General features: G+C 45.0%; 1 protein-coding gene across 1 annotated transcript in view; it reads right to left on the reverse strand.

Moving 5' to 3' along the window:
* Positions 1–2010: 2010 nt before the first annotated feature.
* Positions 2011–26308, reverse strand: part of LOC121577446 (protein piccolo-like) — a 112413-nt gene continuing 88115 nt past the window's right edge. Inside the window, exons 30-34 of the mRNA XM_041891199.2 lie at positions 20535–20673; positions 19920–19987; positions 13717–13860; positions 13202–13347; positions 2011–2201 (exon numbers count right to left, since the gene is read on the reverse strand). Coding sequence (XP_041747133.2) covers positions 2058–2201; positions 13202–13347; positions 13717–13860; positions 19920–19987; positions 20535–20673 — 641 coding nt within the window. The 3' untranslated portion in view covers positions 2011–2057. The remainder of the gene's footprint in view (positions 2202–13201; positions 13348–13716; positions 13861–19919; positions 19988–20534; positions 20674–26308) is intronic.

Consider the following 26308-nt stretch of genomic DNA (forward strand, 5'->3'; position numbering starts at 1 on the left):
TTACCTCCACTTACACTGACACCGACAGCACAGTATACAATTTACAGTGTACTGTGTACAGCATGATGTTGGGTGTTCTGTTAAACAAACAACACATTGCTTTTTAAAAGAACAGTTCACACTTTTTTTACGCTAATCTTTGAGAGGAAACATAGACCATGTGTGACAACATTAACACACACACAGCATACAGAACCAGACTGTGATGGCACACACCGAGATGACAGGTGTGTTTATCAGTTGCTTTGACATAGAACAGGTGAGCAGCCCAGACAGGGGAGCAGATCACTTCACCAGAGAGACGCTACACATCCCTCTGTCCGACTGCAGGTTGCGCAAAGTGGCCAGCAATCCAGGTTTCTCTCTCAAACCAAAACTATTGTTTAAGCCTCCAGTCACGTGTGTGAAAGACAACACAAAAATATCAAGTCAGAAGGGTCCAGTAAAATCATATGATCTTCCTCAGTGAGTAACATTCAGGACATAATAGGGGAGGGTAGATGCTGTTCAGGAGATGTCTTTGCCTTTGTCTATACAATACAATGGTGGCTGTTGGTTCAAACTCTGTCACGACACAACATATCAGACAGGCATGAGTTTGAAGGGGAAGGGACCTGACATCCCCTTTCTATCTGTTCTCTTCTCACCGCCTGTAAGAGGAGGGATATCCATGTAGTAGTTCTCCTCTCTAATGTCTCAGTTGTAAAACGAGTTCCACATTCACCATTTGAACTACATTTTCCACTGCATAACACCCAGTATAACTGCATAACACCAGAGCTAAAGTGATTGGATTGTCTGTGCTCCTTCCATCCTCTTCTGTACAGAGTACATTTAGTCTTTAGAATAAACTGTACATGAGGAGACCCCTCGCATCATCTGTAATATCTGTATGTGTTATTATTATAAACTCTGTATGTTCATAAATAACATTTCTCTGTACACTGTGTCTTTGATATGATTAATATTCGGACATATATCTATCTACATCTGAATGTACATTAACATTTGTCCAGGTAAGGTCTAGTTGGAGTTTCATGGCAGTTGACAACAAACTGTAATGGTGTATTACCGTCACCTACTGGACTGAAGTGTTCCGATAATGGTCAGCTTCAGTTACTGCAATATCAACCACAGATTTACAATGTACATAAAACCTTCTTTTTTTTTACATTACACAAATAGTATCATACAACAAACATTCTATACTTTGTCAAGCAGCCCAGGACAAAAAACAAACAAATACATTAATTTGCACCCCACTGACTGACTGATTGACAGATTGACAGATCAATCACAAAGATCTTAATGAGGAGGCTATGATAAACCATAGACAACAGCATCAGATCCAGACAGAACAGAAAGGAGTAGTTCTGGCATGGTAACTACTCTGTGGTTTTGCTGCACAGTCCTGATTGACGTCAGGTTTTGCATCCGACATGTCCAGCAGTGAGCTGGGAGATGGTGAGATGTGTGTGTCCTCTTACAGCAGATAAGGGGACTTCTTCATTCCTCTGTGTTTGTGTGTGTGTGTGTGCTGGCAGTCTCTATCCAATCCGGGTACAGTCTCTGAATCTTTGGTCCAATCAGAAATCAGGGTAGAGTCTCTGGCTGTTACTATCCAATAAAGAATCAGGGTACATTCCATGTATGGCAGTGTGAGGGAATAGGCCCCCTTCCTTCCTTCCTTCCTTCCTTCCTTCCTTCCTTCCTTCCTTCCTTCCTTCCTTCCTTCCTTCCTTCCTTCCTTCCTTCCTTCCTTCCTTCCTTCCTTCCTTCCTTCCTTCCTTCCTTCCTTCCTTCCTTCCTTCCTTCCTTCCTTCCTTCCTTCCTTCCTTCATTCCTTCCTTCATTCATTCCTCTCCTTCCTTGATCTCTTCTTTCCATATAAAATAACACAAAGGAGATGCAGGGCACTCTGTAACGCAACTCACATCCCTTTTCCTCTTTTTCCTCCTCCTCTTCTTGACTAAGAACAAGCATTGACCATTGACCAAGACTATTCATTGACCTTCACTGACCTCTGGTTGACCTCTCTGTGCCCTCAAGTTGAACTCTCAGGACTGGTTGTGTGTGGAATTGACCAGCAGCTTGTGCCAGCTGACCACCCTCTTCCTCATGTCCACCTTGTCCAGCCAGATGTAGGCCTCTCCTATCAGGGTCTTCTTCATAAACTTACCCCCGTTAGACACCAGGAACAACTAGGGACAGAAGAGAACACACACATTTATTTTTTTATTTTTTTATTTCACCTTTATTTAACCAGGTAAGCCAGTTGAGAACAAGTTCTCATTTACAACTGCGACCTGGCCAAGATAAAGCACAGTAGTGCGATAAAAACAACAACACAGAGTTACATATGGGGTAAAAAAACATAAAGTCAACAAAAATACAACAGAAAATATATACACAGTGTGTGCAAATGTAGCAAGTTATGGAGGTAAGGCAATAAATAGGCTATAGTGCAAAATAATTACAATTAGTATTAACACTGGAATGCTAGATGTGCAAGAGATTATGTGCAAATAGAGATACTGGGGTGCAAAAGAGCAAAATAAATAACAATATAGGGATGAGGTAGTTGGGTGGGCTAATTTCAGATGGGCTGTGTACAGGTGCAGTGATCGGTAAGGTGCTCTGACAACTGATGCTTAAAGTTAGTGAGGGAGATAAGAGTCTCCAGCTTCAGAGATTTTTGCAATTCGTTCCAGTCATTGGCAGCAGAGAACTGGAAGGAATGGCGGCCAAAGGAGGTGTTGGCTTTGGGAATGACCAGTGAGATATACCTGCTGGAGCGCAGACTACGGGTGGGTGCTGCTATGGTGACCAATGAGCTAAGATAAGGTGGGGATTTGCCTAGCAGTGATTTATAGATGGCCTGGAGCCAGTGGGTTTGACGACGAACATGTAGTGAGGACCAGCCAACAAGAGCGTACAGGTCACAGTGGTGGGTAGTGTATGGGGCTTTGGAGACAAAACGGATGGCACTGTGATAGACTACATCCAATTTGCTGAGTAGAGTGTTGGAGGCTATTTTGTAAATGACATCGCCGAAGTCAAGGATCGGTAGGATAGTCCGTTTTACGAGGGCATGTTTGGGAGCATGAGTGAAGGAGGCTTTGTTGCGAAATAGGAAGCCGATTCTAGATTTAACTTTGGATTGGAGATTCTTAATGTGAGTCTGGAAGGAGAGTTTACAGTCTAACCAGACACCTAGGTATTTGTAGTTGTCCACATACTCTAGGTCAGACCCGTCGAGAGTGGTGATTCTAGTCGGGTGGGCGGGTGCCAGCAGCGTTCGATTGAAGAGCATGCATTTAGTTTTACTAGTGTTTAAGAGCAGTTGGAGGCTACTGAAGGAGTGTTGTATGGCATTGAAGCTCGTTTGGAGGTTTGTTAACACAGTGTCAAATGAAGGGCCAGATGTATACAAAATGGTGTCGTCTGCGTAGAGGTGGATCTGAGAGTCACCAGCAGCAAGAGCGACATCATTGATATACACGGAGAAAAGAGTCGGCCCAATAATTGAACCCTGTGGCACCCCCATAGAGACTGCCATAGGTCCAGACAACAGGCCCTCCGATTTGACACACTGAACTCTATCTGAGAAGTAGTTGGTGAACCAGGTGAGGCAGTCATTTGAGAAACCAAGGCTATTTAGTCTGCCAATAAGAATGCGGTGGTTGACAGAGTCGAAAGCCTTGGCCAGGTCGATGAAGACGGCTGCACAGTACTGTCTATTATCTATCGCGGTTATAATATCGTTTAGGACCTTGAGCGTGGCTGAAGTGCACCCATGACCAGCTCGGAAACCGGATTGCATAGCGGAGAAGGTACGGTGGGATTTGAAATGGTCGGTGATCTGTTTGTTAACTTGGCTTTCAAATACTTTCGAAAGGCAGGGCAGGATGGATATAGGTCTGTAACAGTTTGGATCTAGAGTGTCACCCCCTTTGAAGAGGGGGATGACCGCGGCAGCTTTCCAATCTCTGGGGATCTCAGACGTTACGAAAGAGAGTTTGAACAGACTAGTAATAGGGGTTGCGACAATTTCGGCGGCTAGTTTTAGAAACAAAGGGTCCAGATTGTCTAGCCCAGCTGATTTGTAGGGGTCCAGATTTTGCAGCTCTTTCAGAACATCAGCTGTCTGAATTTGTGTGAAGGAGAAGCGGGGGGGGCATGGGCAAGTTGCAGCGGAGGGTGCAGAGTTGGTGGCCGGGGTAGTGGTAGCCAGGTGGAAAGCATGGCCAGCCGTAGCAAAATGCTTGTTGAAATTCTCGATTATTGTAGATTTATCGGTGATGATAGTGTTTCCTAGCCTCAGTGCAGTGGGCAGCTGGGAGGAAGTGCTCTTATTCTCCATGGACTTTACAGTGTCCCAAAACGTTTTGGAGTTAGTGCTACAGGATGCAAATTTCTGTTTGAAAAAGTTAGCCTTTGTTCTCCTGACTGCTTGTGTATATTGGTTCCTAACTTCCCTGAAAAGTTGCATATCGCGGGGGCTATTTGATGCTAATGCAGTACGCCACAGGATGTTTTTGTGCTGGTCAAGGGCAGTCAAGTCTGAGGAGAACAAGGGGCTATATCTGTTCTTAGTTCTGTATTTTTTGAATGGGGCATGTTTATTTAAGATTGAGAGGAAATTACTTTTAAAGAACAACCAGGCATCCTCTACTGACGGAATGAGATCTATATCCATCCAGGATACCTGGGCCAGGTCAATTAGGAAGGCCTGCTCGCTAAAGTGTTTTAGGGAGCGTTTGACAGTGATGAGGGGTGGTCGTTTGACCGCGGACCCGTTACGGACGCAGGCAATAAGGCAGTGATCGCTGAGATCCTGGTTGAAGACAGCGGAGGTGTATTTAGAGAGTAAGTTAGTCAGGATGATATCTATGAGGGTACCCATGGTTACGGATTTAGGGTTGTACCTGGTAGGTTCGTTGATAATTTGCGTGAGATTGAGGGCATCTAGTTTGGATTGTAGGATGGCCGGGGTATTAAGCATATCCCAATTTAGGTCACCAAGCAGTACGAACTCTGAGGATAAATGGGGGGCAATCAATTCACATATGGTGTCCAGGACATACTTGTAGTGGGTATCCAGCGTGTGTGTGTGTTTGGTTTTACTATCCTTGTGGGGACCAGAAGTCCTCACAAGGATAGTAAAACAAGGAAAATTCAGACAAATTAGGAAAAAGGCTATTTTAGGTTTAGGGGTTAGGTTTAGTGTTACAATTAGGATTAGGGTTAGAATTAGGGTTAGGGGTTAGGTTTAGGAGTTAGGTTTTAAGATTTTGAATGGGAATCAATTGTTTGGTCCCCTCTGGGATAGTAAAACAAAAATGTGAGTGTGTGTGTGTGATAGAAGAATTGGTAATGACTAATTATTACACTCCACTTTGTGAAATGTATTAAGACTAATGTGTTAAACTTAGTTAGAAGTAAAACAAGGGCTTTGGCTTATCTTTAGATCTATGCAAGCGGAAAGATAACAGAAAACAGGATGTGAAACTAGACACTGAGAAGCATGTCCCCACCGTATGTGCCTGTATAAGATGCATATCTGCCCAGCAACGGAGTATATGTTAAGGTACAGGAAGAGACAACTGGGTTGCTGTGCAAGCTTACAGAGAAATGTGACAATTGCCTAAATATGGGCTAGGAGCTTTCTCATTGGCCCACTTAGGGGCGTAGTAGAGGTATAAAAAACGTGCATTGTATGATTTTCAGAGCGCTCTCAATGAATAAACCTACTGACCATTGCAATAAGGGGTCTTTGTTTAATGTATTTAAAATAGAGATTTACACCTCTGGGAATTATTCAAAGATTTAAGAAGTAGTTGACTTCAACCATTGAGATAACAAAATTCTCCTGACAGTGTGTGAAAAGTACAAGTATTACACGTATTACACACACACACACACACACACACACACACACACACACACACACACTGTTGAGCTGAATCTCAGGAGTGAGTCAAAGAACTACACTTCCCAGAGTGCACCAGCAGCAGCAAACCGGCTGCTTGTCACCTGATCAATCATTTTCACTGATTTGGGGCACCTGTGAAGGCATGGCAGGGCTCAGTCATTCAGAAGAACAAACTTCAGAGAGAAGACTCCAAGTTAACTCACAGGTTCAGTCCAAAGACGCCAATGGTAAAAGGCTTAAATGGTTAATTCATTTAAGTTATTTAGAATGTTTATTTAAATGTTTAAACTAATTTAAGTTCATTAAAATGGTAACTTTTTGTTCTGTCTTTAAAGGTTTACAACCTAATTTACTGGCTAATTTACTGGACAGACCAATCAACTGAAAGCAAAATAAAAATAAAAAAGATTGAGTCGGAAATTTGAGTTGTACCTGTGTCCTTTGGATGGTGAACAAGAGGAGGACTTGACAGTTGTAAACCACGCGGAGCGGCCTGGCCCTGAGGATAAACGGCTTCAGATCCAGAAATAAGCTGTTGACGCAGAGGAAGTCAAGATGGCGGAAGATGTCCTGGGGAAGTCGGTCCAGCAGCTCAAAAAGGAGAGGACCACTGCAAAAAGCAGCTTCACCAGACAAGCCAACTTCATTTCAAGAGGAGCAAGCAGCATGCTTCAAGTGGAGTTAAAGGAGGGATTCGCTAAGCTTTCAGATTGTTTCAGAAAGATGCTCGATGCCAACGATGACTACAGGATTGGACTGGAGGCTAAGGAACCAGGTCTTAATAAACAGCAAGAGGCTGACATTGATAGATCTGTAAATGAAGGTGAAACAAAGTTGGCAGAGATAAGAGACATTGTTCAAACAAACCTGTGGTCGAGGTATGGAAGGAGTGAACTTCTTGTGGCAATCCTGGAAGCAGAAAAAGCCAATGATAAAGCGGCTGATGTACCTGTGGAAAGTGTCAATTTAGAGGGCTATGAAGTGCACCTCGCTCTCTTGGACAAGAGAATAAAAGAGGCCATCTCAGCAATGTCAACATGGGAGCGATGGATCCCTGTAGAATTAAAGGACAAATTAGATGGAAGAGTCAAGGACGTAAGAGCATTCTACTACAGGCTTGAGTTAAGGAGACCTGAATTTGCCACTGCACGGACGATCAATGAGCAAGGCACAGGAGGGAAACTACTACCCCAACCGGCAACATCCACACCAATAGTGAGAATCAAGCCAATCTCTCTACCTATCTTCAATGGAAGCAAGAGAGAATATCACAGATGGAGGAAAGACTGGGAAAGGCTGCAAAAGCAGGGAGAGCCATCCGGATCAACTGAAGTTAAGAAAATTCAACTCCTGGAGAGTGTGGTTGACAAAATCTCAAAAGACCTCAGACTTTCAACCTACCCCACTGCCGATGACATGTTCAGAGTCCTGGAGAACAGGTATGGCAACAAGTCAACCATCATAGTGGAAATCCTGGAAGAGCTGGAGAAGATGCCACATGTGAAAGGGAACCAACCAAGAAAGGTCATTGATCTCATACAGTCAGTGGAGAAGGCTCTAGCAGATCTCACAGAGTTAGGAAACTCTGGAGCCATAAATAACCCACTGGTAATTAGATCCATTGAAAGCAAGTTGCCTGACTTCATTAAAAGAGACTGGGTGATGTTCATGGTTGAACCCAGAAACAATGTCACATCAGACAACCACTTTGTCATGCTCTTGAAGTTCCTGAAAAGTCAAGAAGAAATACTAGAGAGACTCGAACAGCTCAGAACTGTGGAGAAGGTGGAAAAATCAGATCGTTTGGACAAGAAGTATGACAGAAAGATTGCCTCAACAAAAACCACAAAGAAAGAAGAGCTTGATGAGGTATGTGGTGTATGTGGTGATAGTGGGCACAACAACAAAATCTTCTTCTGTAGAAAGTTCAAAAGACTTAAGCTACCTGAAAAGAAAACTGTATTGAGAAAGCTGGGAGCATGCAGAAAATGTCTCGGATGCCATGATGAAGATGGATACTGCAGAGACACTTTCCTATGCAGAAACAAAGACTGTAAAAGGGAAGGTGGTGCCCCAGACCACCATTTTTTCCTCTGCCCAAAAGGAGAAGTCAAAAGAGGAGAAGAGAGAAAGAGTGGAAAAGACGGCAAAGGTGAAAGCAAGCTAACGGAGGAACAAGAGGAGATCTTGTCTGAACTTTCCAAGGAAATGGCAGATCGATGCAGAAAGGCTTTCACCAACACCAACAAAACCGCAGTGACACTCGATGCTTCAGGCCAGTCTGAGCTACCGCAGAGAAATGGGCTCTCTGAACTTCCTGTCATCATGATGTTGATGCAAGTCACGGCAAACTCAGGGCAGAATATTGGGACTTTAATTGACCTTGCTTCAGACACAAACTACATTACCCATAAGGCTGCTGAAAGACTGAGGTTAAGACATGAGAAGATAACTTTAGTTGTGCATGGGGTTGGTGGTATGACCATGGAGGTGAACACACAAAGGTATCTCCTCAAAGTCAGAGTCAAGACACCTAAAGGGACAGAGAGAGCTCATGAAATGGTCTGCTACGGCTTGGATGAAATCGCCAGAGTGCATCAAGTAATTGAACCTGAGAAGTTGAAAAAATTCTTCCCAGAAGTCAAACTTACAGAATTGGAAAGGCCAGAAGAGGTTGAACTTCTCATTAGCCACCGAGAGGGAAGACTCGCTCCCCAGAGGGTAAAAATCATCGGAGACCTTGTCTTGTGGGAGGGTCCATTGGGGAAAACAGTGGGTGGAGCACATCCCGACTTATTTGAAGAAGTGGAGGTTGCAGCATATGAGTCCAAAACACACTTCGCTCGCTCCATGAGGACAGCAGCTGTCAAATATCAAGAAATCACAAGTCCAACAACTGACACAGCCCAGCTACAGCAGGTGCCAGTAACCGTGAGTTCCTTGAGTGGTGGCACTGGGACAGCATCGGAGCTGCATGTGAGCCAAGATGTGGAGGATGCTGATGTGGAAACTGTCCACCAGGAGGAAAGGAAATGACCCTGGCAGAGGAAAGGGAACTGGAGATCATTAAAGAAGGCCTCACCTACAAGAAGGGGGATGCTCACACACCGGCTCCACATTGGGATGCAAAGTATCCTTGGACGGTAGATCCAGCCTCTCTCCCGAACAACAAAAGTGAAGTCCAGGCTTGTTTCTTAAGGATGGAAAAGCAACTAAGCAGAGAGCCAGACTGGAAAGTCGCATATGCTACCCAGATCCATGAAATGGTCGAGCGAGGCGCAGCCATAAAACTCACCAACAAAATCATGGACGAGTGGGACGGACTAGTGTGGTACGTAAGCCACCTGGTGGCACCAAACCCTCATTCGGTGACAACACTGGTTCGTATTGTATGGAATAGTAGCCAGAAATACAAAGGCGTGGGTATGAATGATCTTCTTCTGAAGGGACCAGACGTTCTCAACCCTATAAGAGCTGTCTTGCTGAGGTTCAGAGAAGGGACGTATGCATCTCTAGAAGACATCAAAAAGATGTACAACTCTGTATGGCTGGAGGAGCGTGAGATGCATCTTCACAGGTTCCTCTGGAGGGACAGCCCAGATGAAGAGATAAGTGAATATGCAATAACCAGAGTCAACATTGGGGACAGACCTGCTGGTTGCATTGCTCAGTTGGCTATGAGGGAAACAGCACGCCTGCCCAAATTTCTTCACTTGGAGGATGAGCGCAGAGTCATTGAAGAGGACAGTTATGTGGATGACCTCTTAACCTCCCAAAATGACCTGAATAAACTTGACAAAATCACAGCAAATGTCGAAGAGATCTTGAAAGCTGGAGTGTTCTTCCTCAAACCATGGGTCCGGTCAGGGCAAAGTGGGAGGCAAGGAATGGAGATGGAGGTTCGAACAAAGACACAAAGTAAAACCTTAATTCTTCCAAATCAAATGAGGGACGAAGACAACAAAGCCTTGGGTATCGGCTACCAAATGGATGAAGACAAGCTCTACATGTTAACCTCAGTTAACTTTTCCAAAAGGAAAAAGAAGATGAGAGTTGGAAAAAATCTTCTCAAGGAGGAGGTGAAAACTGAGACACCTAACCCACTGACTAGGAGGCCTCTCTTAAGCCAAGTGGCTGGACTGTACGACCCAATTGGCTTAGTTACACCTGCCAAACAGAAGGGAGCAATTCTTGTTTGAAAAGCATTCCAAGAGGGAGGGGGTGGGAAACTAACCCAAGAAACCTGGGACCAACCTCTCTCAGAAAGCCTCAGAGAAGAAGCCATCCAGCTTTTTGAAGAATATGTGCAGCTTGGAGAGGTGAAATTCCACAGGAGCCTCACACCAGCTGGCTGGGAAGGAAAACCTTGGGACATCACATTCTCTGATGGAAGTGACAAGACCTATGGAGCTGTGATGTACTTAAGATGGGAGACAAGTCAAGGCACTAAAGTTCGATTCGTTGAATCAAAAGCCAAGCTGACACCCCTGGATCAGAAGGGAGAAGCTGTAAGAGCTGAGATCTGTGGTGCTGTCTTCGCAGCCAGGATCAGGAAGTATGTGGAAAAGCATGCTCGAATGAAGATCGAGAGATGGTTCCATCTACTTGACAGTCAAACGGTCTTGGGAGCCATTCAAAGAGTCAGTTATGGGTACAAAACCTTCTTTGCAAATAGAGTGGGTGAAATCCAGAAGGCTGGACAAGTGCAAGACTGGTGGTGGATCCGTGGGGATCTAAACATAGCTGACATCATAACAAGAGGGGGTGCTCCTGAAGATTTGAAGGAGAATTCCACATGGCAAAATGGACCAGAGTTCCTAAAGTGGCCAGTGGAGGAGTGGCCTATAAAATCAGCTGGAGAGGTTGCAGCTCATGCCAGGGAGAGTGTAAACAAGCTCCAGAGGAAGGCATTCTCAGGTGCATTAACAAGAGCTCAAGCAAGAAGTAGTCAGCAGAAAGAAGACCTACAAGGCACTCAGGAAAGTCCAAAGAGTGAAACTCAAGAGGGAATACCTGTGGTAAACCCAACTCTTCTTAGAAGGAAGCCCACTGGCTGGGTTAAAGATCTTGTGGAAGTAAGAAGATTCAGTAGCCTGTCCAAACTGGTGAGAGTCGTTGCCTGGGTTTGTCTAGCAGCCAAGCAGTGGCTGAAGAGGAAGAGCCGGGCCCCTAAACAGGCAAAGAGGGAGGTAAGATCACCCAAGCAAGCTGTGCTGACTGTCAAAGAACATGAAGATGCACTCAAATACCTTTTCCTCGCAGCTCAAGAAGGTACAGATTTTTCAGACACAACTCTAAGCAGACTGACAGTGTACAAAGATGTGAACTCTGGGCTGCTAGTTTGTGGAGGCAGAATTCAGACATTCAACGAAGATAAGACAGCAGTGCCAGTTTTACCCTTTAAAGCATGGGTGTCTACACTGCTGGCACAAGAATCCCACAAAGCAAACCACGAGGGAGTGGCGAACCCTTCTCCGGATGAGGAAGAAAGCCTGGGTAATAAAAGGCCGTAGACTTGCCAAGAAAATGGTTGACAGCTGTGTGGTCTGCAGGAAAAACAAGGCAAAACAGTGTCAACAAATCATGGCTGACCTGCCTCTAGAGCGAACAGGCCCAGCTGCACCTTTTGAATTCACCACCATGGACCCGTTCGGCCCTTATGAAGTGAAAGATGAGGTCAAGAAGAGAACTAGACTCAAAGTATGGGGAATAGTCTTCTGCTGCATGGCTTCCCGAGCCATACATACTGAAGTGGTGAGTTACATGTCATCTGAAGGATTCCTGCTAGCCTATCAAAGGTTCACTTCACTGAGAGGACACCCCAGGAAACTCTGGTCAGACCCTGGCACTAACTTTGTGGGAGCCAAACCCGCACTTAAAAAATTCCTTAACCAACTAAACAAGTCTGAACTTGAAGACACAGCTGCCAAGCATGGTACAGAATGGTCATGGAAGATCCACCCTGCAGACTCTCCCCATATGAATGGTGCCGCAGAGGCAGCTGTCAAAGTAGTGAAGTGGGCGTTGAGCAACCTTGGTGGAGATGGTGTTTTCACGTGGGGAGAATTCCAAACTTTTCTCTTCATGGCAGCCAACCTTGCTAATGAGAGACCCATCGATGCAAGAACTCAAAGCAGAGAAGACTGTGTAGAGTACATCACCCCGAATTCTCTGCTTTTAGGACGTACCAATCCAAAGGGAGACCCTGGAGATTTCCAGTTTGATGGCTACCCTTACAAAATACTTAAACATATTCAAGCAGAGTTAAGCCATTTCTGGAAGAAGTGGAGCCAATTGGCTGGACCTAATCTGTTCATAAGGAACAAATGGCACACCAAAGAGCGAAATGTTGCTGTTGGAGATGTTGGCTGACCAAAACGCCCTAAGAGGACAGTACAAGCTGGCTAGAGTGGTCGGTGTCAATGCTGACAGCAAAGGCATCGTAAGAGATGTGCTTGTGATGACTTTTCCCAGCTATCCTGTTCACATCACAAAGTCAAACAGCAAAAAAGGGCCCACAGGAGCAAACGGTGAAAGAACGAAGAGGCTTCAAAACCAAAATCCCAGCCACAATTCTTCATAGAGATGTCAGACGCCTTGTCATTCTACTTCCCATTGAAGAACAAACAGAGGTGTGAAGGGCTTGTGTGACCTCTCTGGATTTGAAAAAACCAGGAGCTCAAGTGGGAGGTGTTGAGCTGAATCTCAGGAGTGAGTCAAAGAACTACACTTCCCAGAGTGCACCAGCAGCAGCAAACCGGCTGCTTGTCACCTGATCAATCATTTTCACTGATTTGGGGCACCTGTGAAGGCATGGCAGGGCTCAGTCATTCAGAAGAACAAACTTCAGAGAGAAGACTCCAAGTTAACTCACAGGTTCAGTCCAAAGACGCCAATGGTAAAAGGCTTAAATGGTTAATTCATTTAAGTTATTTAGAATGTTTATTTAAATGTTTAAACTAATTTAAGTTCATTAAAATGTTTAATTTAAATGGTAACTTTTTGTTCTGTCTTTAAAGGTTTACAACCTAATTTACTGGCTAATTTACTGGACAGACCAATCAACTGAAAGCAAACTAAAAATAAAAAAGATTGAGTCTGAAATTTGAGTTGTCCCTGTGTCCTTTGGATGGTGAACAAGAGGAGGACTTGACACACACAAACACACACACACATACAGGAGCCTGTTAGAACAATTAACAGTCTGAATGAAGCAGGCAACCAGAGTAAAATAAACACAGGGTCTATTAGACATGTGTTTGTTACCTGCAGGGAGTGTCCGGTGGGGTTGAGGCTGAACCTAAAGGTCTCGTTGAAGGAGGGTTCTCTGTCGTGACGACACACTCTGGTCTTCTTCTTGATGATCCTCTTCTGAGTCGCCACGTTCACCACGTACAGCTTCACATAGAGATCTACAGACAGACACACAGTCAGACGGTCAGACAGTCAGTGAGGCAGACATACAGACATGCACAGGCGCATGCTCGCTCACACACACAGCCTTCTAATGCTAACCTTGTAGGGACACACAATTCAGTCCCATTCAAAATCCCATTTTCCTTAACACCTAACCCTAAACCTAAACCTAACCCGTACCCTAACCCTAACCCAAAAACGTAACCTTATCCCTAACCCTAAACCTAACCCTTAACGTAATTCTAAGCCTAACACTAATTCTAACCTGAACCCTAAACCCCCTAAACTGACAAAATGTCCCTAGATGGTCCAATTTATGTTTGTTTACTAAACATGTCCACACACACACACACACACACAGTTACCTGGTAGGTGGTCTGGGCTCTTGAACTTGTAAGTGATGTTTCTACACTGTAGGACCTCCAGGACCAGCTGGTCTCCCTCTTGTTTCACCTCCTTCTTCAGGGCCACCTTGATCTCCCCCATCATCTGGGTCTTACCCCCACCCCCTGGGTTAGAAGGGGGAGAGAGAGTAGGAGGGGAGAGGGGGAGGAGGGAAGGGGAGGGAGGAGGAGGAGAGGGAGAGGAGGGGAGAAGGGAAGGAGGGGGGAGAGAGAGAAAGAGAGACAGACAGACACAGTAATGGTGAGACACACACACCCTCCCTCTCTGCTGCTGTAAATGATTCAACACTGACACACTGCACCAAAATGGACCCAGGGCAGGACTCTCCTCTCTCCAGTTCCTACTCTCCGGAGAGGAGCAAACATGACACCTGAGCTATCTGAATCCTAGATATAGTTATGACACAGAGAGAGATACAGTTGAAGTCGGAAGATTACATACACTTAGGTTGGAGTCATTCAAACTCGTTTTTCAACCACTCCACAAATTTCTTTTTAACAAACTATAGTTTTGGCAAGTCGGTTAGGACATCTACTTTGTGCATGACACAAGTAATTTTTCCAACAATTGTTTACAGACAGATTATTTCACTTATAAATTCACTGTATCACAATTCCAGTGGGTCAGAAGTTTACATACACTAAGTTGACTGTCCTTTAAACAGCTTGGAAAATTCCAGAAAATGATGCAATGGCTTTAGAAGCATCTGATAGGCTAATTGACATCATTTGAGTCAATTGGAGGTGTACCTGTGGATGTATTTCAAGGCCTACCTTCAAACTCAGTGCCTCTTTGCTTGACATCATGGGAAAATCAAAATAAATCAGGAAAAAAAATTGTAGACCTCATCAAGTCTGGTTCATCCTTGGGAGCAATTTCCAAACGCCTGAAGGTACCACGTTCATCTGTACAAACAATAGTACGCAAGTATAAACACCATGGGACCATTCAGCCGTCATACCGTTCAGGAAGGAGACGCGTTCTGTCTCCTAGAGATGAACGTACTTTGTTGCGAAAAGTGCAAATCAATCCCAGAACAACAGCAAAGGACCTTGTGAAGATTCTGGAAGAAACAGGTAAAAAAGTATCTATATCCACAGTAAAACGAGTCCTATATCGACATAACCTGAAAGGCCGCTCAGCAAGGAAGAAGCCACTGCTCCAAAACCGCCATAAAAAAGCCAGACTACAGTTTGAAACTGCACATAGGGACAAAGACCTTACTTTTTGGAAAAATGTCCTCTGGTCTGATGAAACAAAAATAGAACTGTTTGGCCATAATGACCATCGTTATGTTTACTGTCGGGGTGCTTTGCTGCTGGAGGGACTGGTGCACTTCACAAAATAGATGGCATCATGAGGAAGGAAAATTATGTGGAAATACTGACGCAACATCTCAAGACATCAGTCAGGAAGTTAAAGCTTGGTCGCAAATGGGTTTTCCAAATGGACAATGACCCCAAGCATATTTCCAAAGTTGTGGCAAAATGGCTTAAGGATAACGAAGTCAAGGTATTGGAGTGGCCATCTGTCACGCCCTGGCCTATAGAACTCTAGCTAGTTTGGTCAGGGTGTGAATATTCTAGGTTTGTATTTCTATGTTTGGCCGGGTGTGGTTCCCAATCAGAGGCAGCTGTCGCTCGTTGTCTCTGATTGGGGATCATACTTAGGCAGCCAGTTTTCCTGCCTGTGTTGTGGGATCTTGTTGTTTTCCCTGTGTAGGCTTGTGTGTTAGCCCTTTGGACCGTCACGGTTAAGTTTGTTATTTTGGTTACTGTATCGTGTGTTTATTAGTTAAATAAAAATGTACGCCTTTCACGATGCACCTTGGTCCGACCCATCTCTTAACGTACGTGACAGAAGATCCCACCACCAATGGACCAAGCAGCGTGCCCAGGAGGAGCAGATAGTATGGACTTGGCGGGAGATAAGAGAGGATCTGGCAAGGCAGATGGAGGCCATGAAAGGGATCAGGGTGGAGAAGGAGAGACAGCCCCAAGAAAATGTTGGGTGGGGGGCTAAAAGGGTGGTCGGGGAGCGACAGAGAGGAGCCCCGACCACTGCACTCGTGGGGGCTCAAGGAGGAGTCCTCACTGGAGGAGGACGGAGCGCGGAGTGTAAAGGACGGAGACAGTCATAGACCTCCAGCGTCGGTTCCCAGTCCGGTACGCCCCGTACCTGCTCCCCGCACCAAGCCAGTGGTGCGCGTCGCCAGTCTGGCCCGGCCTGTTCCTGCTCCTCGCACCAAGCCAGTGGTGCGCGTCGCCAGTCCGGTCCGGCTTGTTCCTGCTCCTCGCACCAAGCCAGTGGTGCGTGTTCCCAGTCCGGCCCGGCCTGTTCCTGCTCCTCGCACCAAGCCGGTGGTGCGTGTCGCCAGTCCGGCCCGGCCTGTTCCTGCTCCTCGCACCAAGCCAGTGGTGCGCGTCGCCAGTCCGGCACGGCCCGTGCACGTTCCACCGGTGCCTGGTCCGGCACCGGTCAGCGGCTCCACTCCGGAGCCAGAGCAGTCCGCTCCACCGGTGCCTGATCCAGCTCCGGTCAGCAGCTCCACTCCGGAGCCAGAGCAGTCCGCCCCACCGGTGCCCAAGCCAGCTCCGGTCAGCGGCTCCACGCCGGAGCCACCACCGAGTCTGGAAGCCCACCCGGACCCTCCCCTATTCAGTCAGGTTTGTGCGACCGGAGTCCGCACCTATGGGGGGGGGGGGGGTACTGTCACGCCCTGGCCTATAGAACTCTAGCTAGTTTGGTCAGGGTGTGAATATTCTAGGTTTGTATTTTTATGTTTGGCCGGGTGTGGTTCCCAATCAGAGGCAGCTGTCGCTCGTTGTCTCTGATTGGGGATCATACTTAGGCAACCAGTTTTCCTGCCTGTGTTGTGGGATCTTGTTGTGTTCCTGTGTAGGCTTGTGTGTTAGCCCTTTGGACCGTCACGGTTAAGTTTGTTATTTTGGTTACTGTGTCGTGTGTTTATTAGTTAAATAAACATGTACGCCTTTCACGCTGCACCTTGTTCCGACCCGTCTCTTAACGTACGTGACACCATCACAAAGCCCTGACCTCAATCCTATAGAAAATTTGTGGGCAGAACTGAAAAAGCATGTGCGAGCAAGGAAGCCTACAAACCTGACTCAGTTACACCAGCTCTGACAGGAGGAATGGGACAAAATTCACCCAACTTATTGTGGGAAACTTGTGGAAGGCTACCCGAAATGGTTGACCCAAGTGAAACAATTTAAAGGCAATGCTACCGAATACTAATTGAGTGTATGTAAACTTCTGACCCACTGGGAATGTGATGAAAGAAATAAAAGCTGGAAATAAATCATTCTCTCTACTATTATTCTGACATTTAACATTCTTATATTTACACTAACATCATTTAGCAGACGCTCTTATCCAAAGCGACTTACAAATTGGTGCAGTCAACTTATGATAGCCAGTGGGACAACCACCTTTTTTAAAATATTTTTTTTTTAATGGGGGGTGGGGGAAGAAGGATTACTTTATACTATTCCAGGTATTCCTTAAAGAGGTAGGGTTTCAAGTGTCTCCGGAAGGCGGTCAGTGACTCCACTGTCCTGGCGTCATGGGGGAGCTTGTTCCACTATTGGGGTGCCAGAGCAGCGAATAGCTTTGACTGGGCTGAGCGGGAACTGTGCTTCCGTAGAGGTAGGGGAGCTAGCAGGCCAGAGGTGGATGAACGTAGTGCCCTCATTTGGGTGTAGGGTCTTAAAATAAAGTGGTGATCCTACTAGGATTAAAGGTCAGGAATTGTGAAAAACTGAGTTTAAATGTATTTGGCTAAGGTGTATGTAAACTTCCGACTTCAACTGTAGTTACTTTCTGTAAAGGGGACCAGGTTTGCATTTAGAGGTAGGCCTATTGCAGTCTGTTGGTGTTATGTCCTGTTCTGTCCAGTAGATGGTACACATGTAAAGACAAAGTTTATAGGGAGACACACACACACAGCTTTATTTTCATGAAATGTATGCACTTTGTGGGTAGTAACCTTTTTTTACTATTAAAAATCCTATTTTCCCTAAACCTAACTCTATCCTTAACCCTTAACCTTACCCTAACTTTAACCCCAAAAATCCTAACCCTAAACCTAACCTTAAACCTAACCCTAACCGGAAAACCCTAAACCTTAAGCTTAAAATAGCATTTGAATAAATTCAGGACATGAAAAACGTTATTGTTTTCAATTCCTTGTCCGGACATTTGGGTGAATTGTTGGGACATTGGGGTCCTGATAAGGTAGGAAAACAAGTACATGCACACACACATACAGTGGGGAGAACAAGTATTTGATACACTGCCGATTTTGCAGGTTTTCCTACTTACAAAGCATGTAGAGGTCTGTAATTTTTATCATAGGTACACTTCAACTGTGAGAGACGGAATCTAAAACAAAAGTCCAGAAAATCACATTGTATAATTTTTAAGTAATTAATTTGCATTTTATTGCATGACATAAGTATTTGATACATCAGAAAAGCAGAACTTAATATTTGGTACAGAAACCTTTGTTTGCAATTACAGAGATCATACGTTTCCTGTAGGTCTTGACCAGGTTTGCACACACTGCAGCAGGGATTTTGGCCCACTCCTCCATACAGACCTTCTCCAGATCCTTCAGGTTTCGGGGCTGTCGCTGGGCAATATGGACTTTCAGCTCCCTCCAAAGATTTTCTATTGGGTTCAGGTCTGGAGACTGGCTAGGCCACTCCAGGACCTTGAGATGCTTCTTACGGAGCCACTCCTTAGTTGCCCTGGCTGTGTGTTTCGGGTCATTGTCATGCTGGAAGACCCAGCCACGACCCATCTTCAATGCTCTTACTGAGGGAAGGAGGTTGTTGGCCAAGATCTCGCGATACATGTCCCCATCCATCCTCCCCTCAATACGGTGCAGTCGTCATGTCCCCTTTGCAGAAAAGCATCCCCAAAGAATGATGTTTCCACCTCCATGCTTCACGATTGGGATGGTGTTCTTGGGGTTGTACTCATCCTTCTTCTTCCTCCAAACACGGCGAGTGGAGTTTAGACCAAAAAGCTATATTTTTGTCTCATCAGACATTTACATTTACATTTACATTTTAGTCATTTAGCAGACGCTCTTATCCAGAGCGACTTACAGTTAGTGAATTCATATTTTTTTTTATACTGGCCCCCCGTGGGAATCGAACCCACAACCCTTGCGTTGCAAACGCCATGCTCTATCAACTGAGCTACATCCCTGCCGGCCATTCCCTCCCCTACCCTGGACAACGCTGGGCCATTTGTGCGTCGCCCATGAGTCTCCCGGTCGCGGCCGGCTGCGACAGAGCCTGGATTCGAACCAGGATCTCTAGTGGCACAGTTAGCACTGCGATGCAGTGCCTTAGACCACTGCGCCACTCAGGAGCGCAGTGGCTTGAGCAGGGGTACCTTGCGTGCGCTGCAGGATTTTAATCCATGACGGCGTAGTGTGTTACTAATGGTTTTCTTTGAGACTGTGGTGCCAGCTCTCTTCAGGTCATTGACCAGGTCCTGCCGTGTAGTTCTGGGCTGATCCCTCACCTTCCTCATGATCATTGATGCCCCACGAGGTGAGATCTTGCATGGAGCCCCAGACCGAGGGTGATTGACTGTCATCTTGAATTTCTTCAATTTTCTAATAATTGCGCCAACAGTTGTTGCCTTCTCACCAAACTGCTTGCCTATTGTCCTGTAGCCCATCCCAGCCTTGTGCAGGTCTACAATTTTATCCCTGATGTCCTTACACAGATCTCTGGTCTTGGCCATTGTGGAGAGGTTGGAGTCTGTTTGATTGAGTGTGTGGACAGGTGTCTTTTATACAGGTAACGAGTTCAAACAGGTGCAGTTAATACAGGTAATGAGTGGAGAACAGGAGGGCTTCTTAAAGAAAAACTAACAGTTCTGTGAGAGCCGGAATTCTTACTGGTTGGTAGGTGATCAAATACTTATGTCATGCAATAAAATGCAAATTAATTACTTTAAAATCATACAATGTGATTTTCTGGATTGTTGTTTTAGATTCCATCTCTCACAGTTGAAGTGTACCTATGATAAAAATTACAGACCTCTACATGCTTTGTAAGTAGGAAAACCTGCAAAATCGGCAGTGTATCAAATACTTGTTCTCCCCACTGTACAGTCTTACCCTCATTGTCTGATAGCGAGAGTGGCAGTCCTCTAGCCTTGTCAGTGCTGTTGGGGATGGTCTTCCCCCTGTTGGTGAACACATTTAATTTAGAAACACCGATAACAAAGTTGTATGTGATAGATCATCTATGCCAGGGCCGTGTACAGACCTTTCAGGGGGCAGCTGCTCAAAATGAAAAAAGTCCCTCTTCTAACTCATGATACAGTATATGGCTGGCTGGCTAGTGGCTTGTGTGGATATTTTAGTATATGGTGGTTAGCTAGAGTCTAGACTACCTGTGTTGCTGCTGCCCTGAAAAACATGTGCAACTCCTGATTACAGAAGGGATGGAGTTGGGTTGGAGGGTCGTAGATGCAGCCTCTCCTCCTCGCTCTGCTAAGTGTAGGCTCTCAGCCAACCAGACACAATATTGATGATGATGTAAATAAAATATTATGCTGCAGCTGCTGTGTCACTACTGTTAATATTTAAACTAGGTAGCTTGCTACACACACTCAACCAGTGGCCGCATCTCAAGCCATGCATGTTTGGATACCAGGCGTGCACAATCACCGTACAGGGCAGACTGGGAAACAGACACACACACCCCCCACAAACAGGCTATCTACTCACATGCGTGGGACCTGGAAAATGGCGCTGTCGACCCCTGTGCCAGCCCCCCCTTCTCCATCCAGACCCCCATACCCCTCCACCAGATTGGGGGCTGAGGACACCACCGGCCCCGACACATCTCCCAACCTGTGGCCTGGTCCTACAGAGGGGTGGGGGAAAGAGACAGAGGGAGAGAGAGGAAGGGCAGAGAATGACTGCATGTGTGTGTGTGTGTCTGTGTGTGTGTGTGTGTGTGTGTGTGTGTGTGTGTGTGTGTGTGTGTGTGTGTGTGTGTGTGTACATTGGGAGAGAAAGTGAGATCCATTTTACTACCTTGATAAGGTGTGTCCATAATATTCTATAAAGCATAGTATAAAACATTGTTATTACTAGATGTATATGCAAATTGTGCAGCTATACCTTGTGGTCAAATTGTTTTTTTGGGATCCCCATTAGCGGTTATAACATATATTAGAATACATTATTATGTACAGTGCCTATAGAAAATCTACACCCCGTTTCACATTTTGATGCCTTATAGCCTGGAATTAAAATAGTCCCCCCTGCCCAGATGTTCCACAGAGAGGTTTAGACTGTATTTTTTACCCACAGCCATAAGGCTTTTTAATGAGTGTAATTGATTAATGAGTGTAACTGAGGTCTTCCTATTGGAAAATGTGGTTGACAGTTTTTTTCCCCAGAGTAGGATAGAAAACAGCACTTGAATCAGACTATTATTTTAGGGATACTATGGTGCATGTGCATTTATATGTCTTAATATGTTTTGACTTTTATCGTGTGTTGGTCATTGTTGCGTGTCCTGTCATTGTAAATCATTGATGATGCATGCTGTAATAAAACAATTTCCCAAGTTGGGATTTATACAGTTATACTCTACTGTACTCTACTCTCTCTTCCCTCTTCTGGGTAGTGAATTGCAAAGCAAACACTCAACCATGAGCACCAAGGAGCTTTTAAAATAACTCTGTGACAAAGTTGTGGAAAGGCACAGACCAGGGGATGAAAATATTTCAAAAGGCCTTGAATATCCCTTGGAGCACGGTCAAGATGATTAATAAGAAGTGGAAGGTGTATGGCACCACCAAGACCCTGCTTAGATCAGGCCTTCCTTCCAAACTGGATGGCAGAGCAAGTAGAGTCTGTAGCCATGTGGCAAAAAGTGTTGTGGTCTGACAAAACAAAAATTGAACTTTTTGGCCTAAATGCAAAGTGTTACGTTTGGCGCAAACACAACATGGCACATCACCCAAAGAGCACCATACCTAATATGAAGCATGGTGGTGGTAGCATCATGTTATAGGGATGTTTCTCATAGTCAGGGACTTATCAGGATAGAAGGGAAAATGAATGGAGCAATGTACAGAAAAGTCCTTGAAGAAAACCTGCTGCCCTCTGCAAGAAAGCTGAAACTGGGATTGAAGTTCACCTTTCAGCATGACAATGACCTGAAGCACACAGCCAAAGCTACAGTGGAGTGGCTAAGGAATAAAAAGGTAAATGTCCTTGAGTGGCCCAATCAGAGCCCTAACCTAAATCCAATTGATAATTTGTGGCATGAACTTGACATAGCCTGAACAGTTTTGTAAAGAAAAATGGTCAAATATTGCCAAATCTAGGTGTGCAAAGTTGGTAGAGACCTATCCCAAAAGACTCACAGTTCTAATTGCTGCGAAAGGTGCTTCCACCAATTATTACCTCAGGGGGGTGGAGACTTATCCAATTATTCTATTTTTTCACACAAAGTATGGTGTGTAGATACATGGGGGGATCCTTATTTAAATGCAGGAAAGGCCACTGACACAACAAAATGTGAAAAAAAGTTCAAGGGGTGTACATTTTCTATAGGCACTATAAAACCTTGTCATGAGCATGTATGCCAGTTTGAGACTGTTGAAAATGTTATGCATAGAGAGACAAAACATATAAGCGTTCTTATAAGTCATTATAAAGGCTCATACGTGCTTTTAAAGCATTATATGTAGATTACACATTGAAACATGGAAACCAAGGAATAAACATTGATGTAAAAGCAATGCACGGGTAACATAAATATAATACTAATTCAGAAACAGAGAAGAGTGATGATAAAATAATAGTCATGGTAATTACTTGAATAGATTTGTACATTTATTATGAATTTAAATGAATTAATCCTACAGATGAAGAACCATATATATGCATTTTGAAAAACATTTGATTGACTTCATGACTCATTAAAAAAAGTGTGGAAAATAAGTATGAAATAAAACACTAGCAAGTATAATTGAAAGAGAGAAGTGTGATGACATGTCTTGATGTGGTATACACATAAAAAAAATAGGAATATTTGACAGTGTGGTGTGGTAAAAATGCACATACAGTATGGTTCTTTGATGCAAGAGTATAAATACCAAAGCAGCTATTGAGAAGTATTTGACTATTTACATATATGTATCAAAGCTCTAAATGGTTTACATCATAAGTAAGTTGTAGTATGGTCCTTATTGAGAGCAGAGGAGAGAATGGCCTTTAGTTTGGTTAGTGAGGTTATATGATCTTCTTTTGATTAAAAATATCTACACTCCTGTCCTGTTGTTTCACCTTCCCCAGACACTGCTGTTCCCCTGAAGGTCAGCTGACTCCTGTCTGTACTCTCATTGGTCAGTGAGTGCAGAGTCAGTTTCCTGTTGCCCTTTGACCCCCATGCTGCTGTGTCTGTACTTCCTGGTGTGTCTGGTCAGTGTCAGGTGGCATTTACAATCTCATCACGTCGGGGTGGGGAGGGAGGTGTACTGGTAGACTATACATCTCAGGGTGTGTGTATTGTTACATTGGACCAGCTTAGGGGTCACACACACACACACACACACACACACACACTCACACACACACACCTACGGGTGCTTGACCTCTTCTAATCTCCAGAGGTTAGTTGTTGGGGGGAGTGGTCCTGAGAACCAAATCAAAACACCAGGACGGGGGGATTGCATGCCACAACCTGGGGTCAAGCTCTGTCAAGAAGTGACTGATGGGCCCATATATTGAATAATGAGTGTTTGCTATCCTTAGCATGGTTTCTAGACCTGGAGGATGGACAGAGTATCACACTGGGGGAGAGTAAAAACCATGCTAGCGATAGACATATACAGTGAGGGGGAAAATTATTTGATCCCCTGCTGATTTTGTACGTTTGCCCACTGACAAAGACATGATCAGTCTATAATGTTAATGGTAGGTTTATTTGAACAGTGAGAGACAGAATAACAACAACAAAATCCAGAAAAATGCATGTCAAAAATGTTATAAATTGATTGCATTTTAATGAGGGAAATAAGTATTTGACCCCTCTGCAAAACATGACTTAGTACTTGGTGGCAAAACCCTTGTTGGCAATCACAGAGGTCAGACGTTTCTTGTAGTTGGCCACCAGGTTTGCACACATCTCAGGAGGGATTTTGTTCCACTCCTCTTTGTAGATCTTATCCAAGTCATTAAGGTTTCGAGGCTGACATTTGGCAACTCGAACCTTCAGCTCCTTCCACATATTTTCTATGGGATTAAGGTCTGGAGACTGGCTAGGCCACTCCAGGACCTTAATGTGCTTCTTCTTGAGCCACTCCTTTGTTGCCTTGGCCGTGTGTTTTGGGTCATTGTCATGCTGGAATACCCAATCCACGACCCATTTTCGATGCCCTGGCTGAGGGAAGGAGGTTCTCACCCAAGATTTGACGGTACATGGCCCCGTCCATCGTCCCTTTGATGCGGTGAAGTTGTCCTGTCCCCTTAGTAGAAAAACACCCCCAAAGCATAATGTTTCCACCTCCATGTTTGACGTGGGGATGGTGTTCTTGGGGTCATAGGCAGCATTCCTCCTCCTCCAAACACGGCGAGTTGAGTTGATGCCAAAGAGCTCCATTTTGGTCTCATCTGACCACAACACTTTCACCCAGTTCTCCTCTGAATCATTCAGATGTTCATTGGCAAACTTCAGACGGGCCTGTATATGTGCTTTCTTGAGCAGGGGGACCTTGCGGGCGCTGCAGGATTTCAGTCCTTCACGGCGTAGTGTGTTACCAATTGTTTTCTTGGTGATTATGGTCCCAGCTGCCTTGAGATCATTGACAAGATCCTCCTGTGTAGTTCTGGGCTGATTCCTCATCATTCTCATGATCATTGCAACACCACGAGGTGAGATCTTGCATGGAGCCCCAGGCCGAGGGAGATTGACAGTCTTTTGTGTTTCTTCCATTTGCGAATAATCGCACCAACTGTTGTCACCTTCTCACCAAGCTGCTTGGCGATGGTCTTGTAGCCCATTCCAGCCTTGTGTATTCTTGGAGAGCTCTTTGGTCTTGGCATTGGTGGAGAGTTTGGAATCTGATTGATTGATTGCTTCTGTGGACAGGTGTCTTTTATACAGGTAACAAACTGAGATTAGGAGCACTCCCTTCAAGAGTGTGCTCTTAATCTCAGCTCGTTACCTGTCAGTGGCGGCTCCTGAAAAAATTCTCAGGGGGGGCAATTTTTCTGATGATTTAGGTGACCTACACACATTTTAAAAAAGATATGTCCAGCAACAACATGAAGACAGGGGCAGCATATAAGTCAATACCAGAAGCATTTATTGACTGATCTCAAAAGTGTTGGCTTACCAGGGTTGGTGGAGCCCTCAGTTTCATCTTTGCCTCGCAAAGCTAACTCAAACACTCCGCAAAACTTGTCCACCAGTATCTGTCTTTTTATCTCACGTTGTACATCTCTTAAAGCCTGTCTATCACCCCCAGCATAAACTGCCTTCTTCCTATCAAGTAGTGATTTTAGATGTTTTGATACCCAAGGCTTGTTGTTAGGGAAGATTTTACAGGTCTTAGTAGGCACAACTGACTCAACACAGAAGTTTACATAGTCTGAAATAACCTCTGTGAGTTCATCCAGATCAGAGCTGCTGTCCTCAAATACCTCCCACATTGTACAGTCAAAACACCCCAAGTGATACTGTTGTCATTCCAGATCTGGACAGTTTTAACTGTGGGTTTCTCCCTCTCCAGGAGGCGACAGTAAATTGGCCTGAGGTAGACCACATTGTGGTCTGATGTCCCCAGAGGAGGTCTGGTGGTGGCAGAGAACGCCTTTGGTATTGTCCCATAGCACAAATCAAGAGTCCTATTTTTTCCTAGTGTGACATTTCACATACTGATGGTATGTGCGCAAGACTTTGTGCAAGGTACAGTTGTTAAAATCCCCTAAAATAAATTTGGGTGCGTCGGGGGAGATGGATTCCAGTTTCTGTGACAGATTATAAATAATCTCTGATGCCTTTGTTATATTAGCTTTTGGTTGAATGTACACAACGGTAACAAACAATTGGGGGAACTCACGGGGCAGATAGTAAGGTCGCAGTGACACAGAAAGCAGTTCAATGTCGGGGTACAGAGTCGCTCTCTTACCAGGATCGATTTACACCACTGGTCGCTGACAAGCAGGCAGAGGCCCCCGCCGTGAAGTTTCCCTGTGACTGTCAGATCGCGGTCCGCTCTGACCAGGGTGAAGCCGGCCGGCTCCACTTCTCTGTCCGGGACTCTGTCATCCAGCCAAGTCTCAGTAAATGCCAGCAAACAGGCCTCCCGATATTCGTGTTGGAAGCGCAGATTCGCTGACAACTCATCCGCTTCCCCCTCAGTGACTGGGCATTAATCAGCAAGGTGGTGGGTAAGGGAAGTTTGTTCTTAATTTTTTTAAAGTCGTTGTCTGATTCCCCGCGTTTTCCACGTTTGCATTTGGGTTTGTAATCCACT

Source organism: Coregonus clupeaformis, chromosome 23, assembly GCF_020615455.1.
Source record: "Coregonus clupeaformis isolate EN_2021a chromosome 23, ASM2061545v1, whole genome shotgun sequence".
Taxonomy (NCBI): domain Eukaryota; kingdom Metazoa; phylum Chordata; class Actinopteri; order Salmoniformes; family Salmonidae; genus Coregonus; species Coregonus clupeaformis.